Raw genomic sequence first — 10606 nt, forward strand, 5'->3', positions numbered from 1 at the left:
GCAACTTATCAGCCCACAGCCCCTGCAGATATTTCAACAGATTCCTTTTGCTCGTCACCTGAAACTGCTGCCTAAAATTTTCTATTCTTTTGAGATCACCGTGTAGTTTACCTGTCTCACATTGGAGAAATGTCTATTCAAATTCCTTGCATATATTTAAATTGGCTTACTTCACTTTATAATATTGAGTTGCAAGAGTTCTTGATATATTCAGAATAACAATCCCTTACCAGATACATGATTTTCAATTATTTTCACTCATTCTGGAAGGTTTTTTTTGTTTGTTTGTTTGTTTGTTTGTTTTGTTTTTACCTTCTGAATGAAGTCCTTTTTGAAGCACAAAAGTTTTACATTTGCATGAAATGAAATTAAACTACCTTTTATTGTGCTATTTGTGCTACTGGCTTCAGGGAAGGAGGGGTGGGCAGGAAGCCCCCTAGAGTCCCTGTCTCCCTCCACAGCAACTCAACCAGAAAATCCATTCACCATTCATACAGGCATGTTATCACACACACACACACACGCACACACACACAGAGACATGCAGGCACTGTCTCTCACATACATTCACACCATGCAGGCACACACACACACACACACACAAATGCATGCAGAAATATAGACACAGCCATGCACATACATGGACACAAACAAAGACACACAGAAACACACGGGAGAAACACGCGTGTCATCTTGAGAGTTGTCATGTGGGGCCCATCCTGCCCATGCACCTTTCGTCTCGCCAGCTGTCTCCCAATACATGAAGGAGTTCTGAAGCCCTCAAGCAGGCAGTCACTGTGTGATCTGAAACACTCAGACAGCTCTTCACTCTGACTTATCTTCCTGGTCCCCCCGGGATGAAGCAGCATCCTGTTGGTTTTCACTGTAGCAGAAGAGAATTCTCCCCGGGGCAGAACTGCTGGGCCACCAGAGAGCACCCCTCTGCTCTTTGCTCTCAAGGCATCTTGATCTGCAGGGCAGAAGGAACTGCCCCAATCCTCAAAAATGAACTCTTTATGGATTCCTCTTCCGCATGATGCCAACATCTCTTTTGTCTTCTCTGTAGCCCTTGGCTGTGGATCCCAAGCTGTGTGCCAAGGAGCTCAGGGCACAAACTCGCTGTGAGCAAACCCTCTGGGCTTACTGAACTATTTGCAAGATGAGCAGTGCCATCTGCTGGAAAACACTAGAAAGTACCAGTCCAAGGTATTTTATAGTTTCAACATCAGACTATGCACCATTACAGGTTACAGGTGTGCATCATCACGCCTGGCTGATTTTTGTATTTTTAGTAGAGACGGAGTTTCACCATGTTGGTCAGACTGTTCTCAAACTCCTGACCTCATGATCTTCCCACCGCGGCTTCCCAAAAAGCATTTTTTCATGTTTGCTGGCCACTTGCAGGTCTTCTTTTGAAAAGTGTCTGTTCACATTCTTTACTTGGGATTTTGTTCTTGCTAGTTAAGTTCCGTGTAGATTCTGGATATTAGAGCTTTGCCAGACACACAGATTGCAGATATTTCTCCCATCCTATAGGCTGTTTACTGTGTTGCTAATTTTTTTTTTAAACTCTTCAGTTTAATGAGGTCCCATTTGTGAATTTTGTTTTTATTGTTGTTGCAAATGCTTTTGGTGTCTTCTTCATGATATCTTTGTCAGGTACTATGTCCAAAGTGGCACTTCCTAGCTTATCTTCCAGGATTTTTATGGTTTTAGGACTTACATTTAAATCTTTAATTAATGTCGAGTTATTTTGCATATATGGTGAAAGGTAGAGGTTCAGTTTCATTCTTCTGCACATGGCTAGCCAGTTATCCCAGCACCATTTGTTGAATTAGGACTCTTTCCCCATTGCTTGTTTTTGCTGATTTTGTTGAAGGTTAGAAGGTGTGAAGGTTTCTTTCTGAGCTCTATTCTGTTCCACTGATCTAAGTGTCTGTTTTTGTACCAGTACCATTCTGTTTTGATCACCGCAGCCTTATATTATAGTTTGAAGTCAGGCAATGTGATGCCTCTGGCTTTGTTCTTTTTGCTTATGATTGTTTTGGCTATTTGGGCTCTTTCTTAATTCCAGATAACTTTTAGATTAGGTTTTTCTAATCTGTGAAAAATGACATTGGTATTGATAGAGATAGTGTTGCATCTATAAATTGCTTTTGGAAGTATGGCCATTTTAACTATATTGATTCTCCAACCCATCAGTATGAAATATTTTCCCATGTATTTGTGTTGTCTCTGATTTTTTTCAGCCATGTTTTGTAGATCCTCTTTTTCCATACAAAATCTGGTAGAATTCCATGGTGTCTATGTACCACATTTTTTTTTTCCATTCAATTCACTGTTCCTGGGCACTTAGATTCTGATTCTGTGTCCTTGCTAGTGAGAATAGCACTGCAATGAACATATTGACGCAGTTGTCTTTTTGATAAAATGAATTCTTTTCCTTTGGGTATATCCCGAGCAGTGGGATTGGGGGATTGAATGGTGGTTCCATTTTAAGTTCTTGGAGGAATCTCCAAACTGCTTTCCATAGTGGCTGAACACGTTTGCTTTCCCACCAACAGTGTCTGTTCCCTTTTCTCTGCAGCCTCACCACCATCTCCGACTTTATGACGGGTAAGAGACGGTAACTCATTGCAGTTTTGATTTGCACTTATCTGATGATTAGTGATATTGAGCATCTTTTATGCTTGTTGACCAATTGTAGGTCTTCTTTTGAAAAGTATCGGTTCGTGTCTTTGCCCAATGTTAATTGGGTTTTTTCTTCTTGCTTGTTGAATTGTTTAAGTTCCTTGTAAATTCTGGATATTGAACCTTTGTCAGATGCATACTTTGCAAATAGTTTTCCCCATTCTACAGGCTGTCTGTTTAGTGTGTTGCTAGTTTCTTTTTCTGTGCAGAAGCTCTTTAGTTTAATGAGGTCCCATTTGTCAATTTTTTGTTGTTGTTTCAATTGTTTTTAGTGTCTTCTTCATGAAATCTTTGCCAGGTCCTATGTCCGCATTGGTATGTCTTAGGTTATATTCTAGGATTTTTACAGTTTTAGTACTTACATTTAAATCTTTCACCCATATCAAGTTATTTTATATGTATGGGGAGAGGTAGGGGTTTAGTTTCCTTCTTCTGCATATGGCTGGCTGGATATCCCAGCACTAATTTTCGAATAGGGAGTCTTTCCCACATTGCTCATTTCTGTTGAAGATTAGATGGCGGTAGGTGTGCAGGTTTATTTCAGGGCTCTGCATTATTTTATTTACTAAATAAAATAATCATTAATGTAATATTTTCATATTAAATAATTAAAAATTTCTACAACAGGCACTGTGGTTCATGTCTGCAATTCCAGAGCATCGGGAGGCCAAGGTGGGAGGACTGCTCAAGGCCAAGATTTGAAGACCATCCTGGGCAACATAGGAAGACTCTATCTCTACCTAAAATAAAACAATTTGCCGGGCCTAGTGCCATGCGCCTGTAGTCTCAGCTATTCTAGAGGCTGAGTCTAGAGGATCACTTGAGCTCAGAAGTTGGAGATTACAGTTAGTGATAAGTATGCCGCTTCACTCCAATATGGTTGACAGAATGAGAAACTGTAAAAAGCCATAAAAATAAAAAGGATTATANGCAAACCCCACGGGTTCATGTGACTGACTTTTAAAAAATCCTTCTCTTGAGCATCCTCTACTCTTCACCTTCCACCTTAATTCCTGGAACCCAAGCCACTTTCTGTAGGAAGGCAGTCCTGCACTCCAACCTTTTCCATTAGGTGTACCAAGGCTCTCCCAGGCCCCTCCTCCTGGGATTACACCCAGGTCTCTCTCTTAGCCTCAGAGATGGAATCCCCCTTCCCTTGTCACACCTCATGTAAAACTACCATGAAGCACCTAACTCAATTAAGAGGACTGCCCATGTCTGAATTCCTGCTGCCTGCAGGCCACACACCCTTCGTGAATAGGAACCTGCTCTGAATCATGCCCGAACTTGTTAAACCTCAAGCTCAACAGACACTGAGCCTTGTTATGGGCCCCTCCATTTCCCTCTGGACTCTGAAGGTGAGAATCCATCAGTACTCAGGGCTGAGCTGCCCAGGTCATTGCCAACAGGCAACACAAGGTCTCATTCACCTGTCTCATGTCAGGATGAGAAGGTCTCAGCCACAGGGAGGGGTGGGACTCTGGGAATTCTCTTTCCCCGTCCTGCCTCCTCACCCACCTGCTCCTTGTTCAACTTCCAATTCTGCCCACAGTACCTGTCACTCTAAAGGACTCTCCTCAGATGCCAGGCAGGATGAAGCAGGGGAGGATAATGAGGAGGCAGCAAAGGATGAGGGTGGTGGCCGTGGCCCTGAGCTGGGTTTTGCCTGAGGACATGGTGAGTGGTGCTGAAATGGAAACATAACAGTGACAACCCTTGTCCAGGCCCCAAATCTGAGGAGACACCTCCTCAGTTCCTGCCACCCTAGGTCATCCCAGAAGGCAAAAGTTTTTTCCCCTCCCCCCTGGTGTGGGGCAGCTGGTGTGACAGGTCCTGGGTTAGGAAGGGAGAGGGAGTGTCCCTTGTCCTCAGGGAGCTCACAAAGCTGCTGAGCGAAGCAAGGTGACAGCACACCCACCCTCCTGCTGTGGTGGAAGAGGAGGTGATGCTCCAGAGTTGCAGAGGGGAGGGTCTCTGGGCTGGTGTTGGAGGTGGTTTTGATGGATTTCCAGCAGACGAGGGAAAGGAAAGGAAAAGTGATTATAAAAAGAGGAAACACTAAGGAGAAAGGTCTGAAAACACAGTGACACCTGCAGTTTCAAGGCCGGTGAGAAATCCACAGTGCGGGGAGCAGAAGCAAATGCAATGAGGAATAGGAGTCAGGAGGGAGAAGGGAGAGGAGGACGGGAGAGCACAGGCATGCCAGCACCCCCAGGAGGAGCGCCCCATGAGGGGGTCATTTTAACATAAACATATACACTGGGATGACTGAAACTGAACTCAAGAACTAGTTTCTTGAGATCACCGTTTCCGATCTCATTCCAGATCCCCGTTTCTTTTACAGCTGTTACCTCCTGCACTTGGCTCCAGGGTGCTGTCCATGTCCATCAAGAAGTCCCCAAGCCATCTTGTGCAGTCTGCCATTGAGATGTAATGGAAGGACATGGTCACATCCTTGTCATTCTCCCACTTTTCTTTCATCTTTCTAGCTCCAGGATGAACCATTTTCCACATTCTGTTCTCTGAGTCAAAGAGGAGGAAGACCTGTCCATCGAAACTGAACTGCCAAGATCCACTGCTGTGTCCTTTGGCTTTCTGTTCACAAAACATCCTGGCCTGCAGGGTGAGGGGTTCTGCCCCCGTCAGAGAGAGATCAGCTCTGGTCTTGACAAATTTTATACCCACATCCTGTTCCCCTTACAATTTCCTGGCCTTACTCTCTCTGCCACATCTTGGCCTTGCCTCTACACCTCTTGAGGGGTGAGATGACCCTCCTATCTTTTTTTCTTTTTTTTTTTTTTTTGAGACGGAGTCTCGTTCTGTCACCCAGGCTGGATGGAGTTCAGTGGCACAATCACTGCAAGCTCCGCCTCCCGGGTTCACACCATTCTCCTGCCTCAGCCTCCCAAATAGCTGGGACTACAGGCGCCCACCACCATGCCCAGCTAATTTTTTGTATTTTTAGTACAGATGGGTTTTCACCATGTTAACCAGGATGGTCTCGATCTCCTGACCTTGTGATCCATCTGCCTTGGCCTCCCAAAATGCTGAGATTACAGGCTTGAGCCACCACGCCCAGACTTTTTTTTCCTTCGAGATAAAGTCTCACTCTGTTGCCCAGGTTGGAGTGCAATGGCACCACCTCAGCTTTCTGCAGTCTCTGCCTCCTGGGTTCAAGGGATCCTCCTGCCTCAGTCTCCCAAGTAGCTGGGATTACAGGTGTGCACCACCACACCCAGCTAATTTTTGCATTTTTAGTAGAGACAATGTTTCACCATGTTGGTCAGGCTGGTCTCGAATTCCTGACCTTGTGATCGGCCCACCTCGGCCTCCCAAAGTGCTGGGATTACAGGCATGAGCCACCACGCCCAGCCCCCATTTGTATTTTTACTTGAAAACTATAAATGCCTCTAACCTACCACTGTATCTGCTCCCTCCTGTCCTGGGCCATCTGAAACTTACCCCTGGGTGTGTAATTCTCCAGCTGAATGTCAATGTCATGCTCTGTGAGGATGTCCACCACCTGTCTCAGTACTGGGTTCTGTGCTTTCCAGGGCTTTGTGACATTTAGTTTCTTCCCCAGGGGACTGACGGGTGTGACTGTCTTGTTGCCACAGTCATAGTGAAGAAAAGTCTTTTTATCCACCTGGCCTTGAACCGCACACCACCGTGGTCCAGGTCTGAACTTAGGGATGATGGTGATGTCATAGCAAAGAGAGTGAGGGTCTGTGGAGAAAGGCAGGTGAGGGGTGGGTGGGGAGAGAAAGACCCCTAGTTAACTCTCCTCCACACTGTGACAATAAGAGGATGCCTCTGGCAGGCTGGGCTGGCCCAGATAGGAGTGCCCCCTCCAGAACTGTGGTGTCCACAAGTTTAAGGCGAGTGCTTGCCCCTCGCATGAGGACAAGGACGAGGAGGAGGAGGAGGAGGAGGTCTCTGCCTGCTGAGAAATCACATGTCCCCAGACATGTCCCACTGCCCCTCTGCCCACATTGGTCAACACATGACCTTGCTAGAGGGGTGCCAGGCCCTGCTAAGAGAGGAAGGGCCTGGATGGCAGAGGATGCTTCAGCAGCAGCCCAAGTGGACGCTGTGGGAGGTGAGAGAGGGTGTGGGGGCTAACCCCTGAGGATGCTGGTGCATTGGTGGGATGGACGAGGATGGACAAATCTAACTAACTAGGGTTAATCTAGAGAAAGAAGAGTTAATTTTCATTGTCACGGAATTTAACATGTTGGCAAAGCCCCTGGTGAAGAGTGCTCATCTGCTATGAGGATGCCTTCAAACCTTGGAAAAAGGGATGGTCCATGCAGCAAGAAATAGAAAATCTGAATATCTAAGGCAGGTAGTAGAGGGAGGGATCACAGGATCAGAGAAGTGCCCATGCCAGAGGGGTCTAAGTGTGAAAATCCAGAACAGTTTCCATCCACTGTGCTCATGGGAAACCTGGAGGACTCCTGTTTACCTGGCATATAAAGAAGGCCCCATGAGAAGGCACCAGAATGGAATGAAGCTTAGGGATGCCTATTGCTGAAGACCAGGTTTGGGAGTAGGAGATGCTGTTCCAGAAATGGGCTCCCAGTAGTAATGGGATGAAAAATTCTGAAATTACAGATTCCAGGTGGAGGCTGTCAACTGTCAGGAGCAAGGAGGGTGCAATGATGGAAATGATTAGAGAAGTCACAATGCCAGCTGGGAACCTCAGTTATACAAAGTTATGCCCATGGCTCATAGAACAAAGGGGTCCAAGGTCCAAAAGAAATGGAAACCCAACCCGGATACTGCTGGATTTAAATAATTACAAGAAACAGATAAAACAAATGATGGATGACCAGGAGGCTGAAAGTAGCCAGTCCTTCAAGAACAAGGCGGCTTTGCCCAATTTGCAGAATGAAGCCACTTCTCAGACCCTGAACCCATGACTAGAAGAAGACACCAGTTTCCAGTGAGGAAGGACCCTTTAACCCCGCAGCAAGTACAATGAGTCCTTGTGACCCTCTACAAAGATATTTATGGCAACTAGAGTTTGCTGTGAAGGGCAATTTTGTAAACATGTAAAGGTGTGCAGGGAATATATTCTCCATTGTAACTACTCAACTCTGCTGTTGTAGCTCAAAAGCAGCCATAGGCAATCCATGAATGATGAGTGAGGCTGGACATGCCTTAAGTGCCAATGACCCAACACCCCCTAAGATCCTAGAGATACATGTGCTTACAATGTCGAATTGGAAAATCACAGTGTAGATTCCGTGTGAATGTTCAGAGGCAAGGCAATGCCACTCACAGCAAGGAAATCTCAACATTAAACAGTTGCTTCTGTAGAGTACTGCGCCTTGGCAAAGATGGGACCTTTGGCCATGGAAGGACAGTGACCATCCAGCCCCAGAGCTGCCCATTACTAGTGGGCTTCTCACCCTCTAGGTCATTAGGAAGATAGGCACGGCAGCGAGAAGACGCAGGTGGTTCTCCTGTGATGGGCAGGAGCAGTGCCACTGGGAACCAAGAAACTGCACAAGCAGTTGACCCCGATCCCCAGGACACCACGTGGCTGCACCCTCTCACCCTCAGATCACACCTGAGGCTTCAGGGAAGGTCCCTGATGGTCCCCATGGACCGTAGATGCCACTCAGCAGCAAAGGAGGGGAGAGTAAGCCCCCAACTATGGGACTCCCACTCCCATCACATCCACACCACCCAGAAGCACAGGTAAGGTAGGACCGCTCTCCAACTGGCCCCCGAGACATTACTTGTAGATGACACCCTAGGGGATGGAGCACTATTCACTGGGACACTGTAATCCCCTCATCTGGGATCAGCAACCTAGGACAGGGTTCAAATCTGGTCCCCCCTCATTTGCAGGTTGCCATTGCCTGCTGTTGCTCTACAAAGGGACAGGACTGGACACAGAGATTGGAACCTAAGGCTTGCAAAGATCACAGGGCATCCTTCCTCCCTTTCTAAAAAGGCTTTACTGACCCCTGTCTACACAGTGACTGTTCTCTATGACGCTGGCCCCCTAGTAGGAAGAACAGGTGAGTCTGGGCCCCAAGGGCAGAAGTGGGCGCCTCTACTCACCAGAGTTCCCCTGGTCTCCTGGAGGGAATGGTGCTTCCCATTCCCCCTGCACAGGTTCTGAGGGGAGCTTGGGGTGTGTTTGCTGGGATGTGTCCTCAGGCAAGAGGCAGAAGGTGCCACATGGTGTAGGAGGTGAGGGCCCCTTCATGGATGGGAGACCTCCAGTGTGACCAGCTGGGCTGAAGTGGGGAGTAAGAGGATGTGACCTGGGTGATGGCAGTGGATGGTGAGGGGAGGGGTGGAGGTATCTGCTGAGCCCCTGGGTGCAGGTGAATGTCTGCAGGAAAGTGCAGGGAAACATTCAAGGGCAGGGAGCCCTGGGGGTGCTGGAGGGTTCCTATGGTGGAGAGCGGGTGAGAGCAGAGCAGGCCTGTGTCCCTGTGGAACCCTGCTTCACCCCTGTCCTGTCCCCACCTCCGGTTCCCGGGGCTCTGATTTTTCCTTCCTGAGGGTGGCGGGGCTGCCAGGCTGCACCAGGGATCCCAGTCCCGTCTCGCTCTCTGCAGCCCTCTGGCCCCTCCACCCTCCTGTCAGCCTCCTTTCCACCCTGCTCCTTTTCGCCTCTCCCCTGGCAAGAAGCAGCCTCAGGGAGTGGACCGGGCAGGAAGGAGCCGCCGACCGGAACTGAACCGGGGCTCAGTTGGGAGAGATCTCCCCTATCCTTCCAGAAGCCTCCCCTCCTCTGAAACCCGCTGCCCCCCAGGTTTGGCCCCCGCCCCGCTTAGGCTCCATCCACTAACCCTCTCGCCCAGTCTGGGACCAGCGCGGCAGCAGAAGCAGAAACGGGAGACACAGAAGGATCTTGGTAGCGGCGGCAGCTGCCATTGGGGAACCAGAGCGCTGGGGACGAGAGACTTGATGGAAGGGGAGCCTGGAAGATGAATCACCTCAAGGTTGAAAAGTCGGCTTGTATATGGGGCGCTCCACCCACGTTTCCCGCCGTTACAGAGGTTAGAAATACGATTTTCTGTCCTGCCGGTGTCCCTCCCCTTTCCGGGTGTCCCTCCCCTTTCCGGGTGTCCCTCCCCTTTCCGGGTGTCCCTCCTCTTTCCGGGTGTCCCTCCCCTTTGCCCCAGCCCCCTTCGGGTTGGTGTCTGGGTGTCGGCCCGGCCCCTGCCAGGACACGGTTCCTTCCACGACAGATTCATTTAATCATCACAGCAATTTTTATTGAAGGTGAAGAAACTTGCAGAGGAATATTCAGCGGGGGCGGCGTCTCCCTGTCCCCGCCTGGGCCCGCGACACTCTCCCTCCTGCTTGCGCCGCGGGGTCCTTGGCTCACCATGCTCTGGGCGCAGCCACAGGCCTGATCGCGTCCCTTCCGCTACTTCCCCAGTTCCCAGTGGACGTAATTACAGTCCGGGCTAGGTTTTCTTATTTGTTTATTTATTTAGAGACGGAGTTTCGCTCTTGTTGCCCAGGCTGGAGTGCAGTGGCCTGATCTTGGATCACCGCAACCGCCGCCTCCCCATTCAAGGGATTCTCTGGCCTCAGTTTCCGGAGTAGGTGGGATTACAGGCGCCCTCCACCATGCCTGGCGAATTGTTTGTATTTTTGGTAGAGATGGGGTTTCACTGTGTTGGCCAGGCTGGTCTGAAACTCCTGACCTCAGGTGATCCACTGGACCTCCCAAAGTGCTGGGATTACAGGCGTGAGCCACCGCGCCTCCTCTGGGCTAGGTTTTAATACAGGAACAGCAGGCAGGGTTTCAGAGGTTTAAAACAACATATTGTACACTAAACAATTGGTCAAGATGGTAAATTTTATCTTCTATGTTTTACCAAAATTAAACAGCTTTAAAATTATCTTAAATATTTATGTCTTGCTTCTGCTCTGCCCA

General features: G+C 48.5%; 1 protein-coding gene across 1 annotated transcript; it reads right to left on the bottom strand.

Annotated features, from left to right (window-relative positions):
- Window positions 1–4268: 4268 nt before the first annotated feature.
- On the bottom strand, window positions 4269–9667 carry LOC108539129 (NKG2D ligand 2). The gene is made up of 4 exons (XM_017887609.1): window positions 9507–9667; window positions 6154–6417; window positions 5043–5324; window positions 4269–4378 (listed from the first exon to the last, which is right to left on the bottom strand). The coding sequence occupies exons 1-4, from the start codon at window positions 9589–9591 to the stop codon at window positions 4269–4271; spliced, it is 741 nt and encodes a 246-aa protein (XP_017743098.1). The 5' UTR covers window positions 9592–9667.
- Between the last annotated feature and the right edge of the window lie 939 nt (window positions 9668–10606).

The sequence above is a fragment of the Rhinopithecus bieti genome, unplaced genomic scaffold (assembly GCF_001698545.2).
Source record: "Rhinopithecus bieti isolate Rb0 unplaced genomic scaffold, ASM169854v2 scaffold_16097, whole genome shotgun sequence".
Lineage (NCBI taxonomy): Eukaryota > Metazoa > Chordata > Mammalia > Primates > Cercopithecidae > Rhinopithecus > Rhinopithecus bieti.

Coding starts and splice junctions, on each gene's coding strand:
- LOC108539129 (XM_017887609.1), bottom strand. CDS start 9,591: ATGGCAGCTGCCGCCGCTACCAAGATCCTTCTGTGTCTCCCGTTTCTG. Junction 5,325..6,153: donor GGAGAATTACACACCCAGGG/GTAAGTTTCAGA, acceptor TGACGGGGGCAG/AACCCCTCACCCTGCAGGCC. Junction 4,379..5,042: donor CCTGGAGCCAAGTGCAGGAG/GTAACAGCTGTA, acceptor TTTCCATTTCAG/CACCACTCACCATGTCCTCA.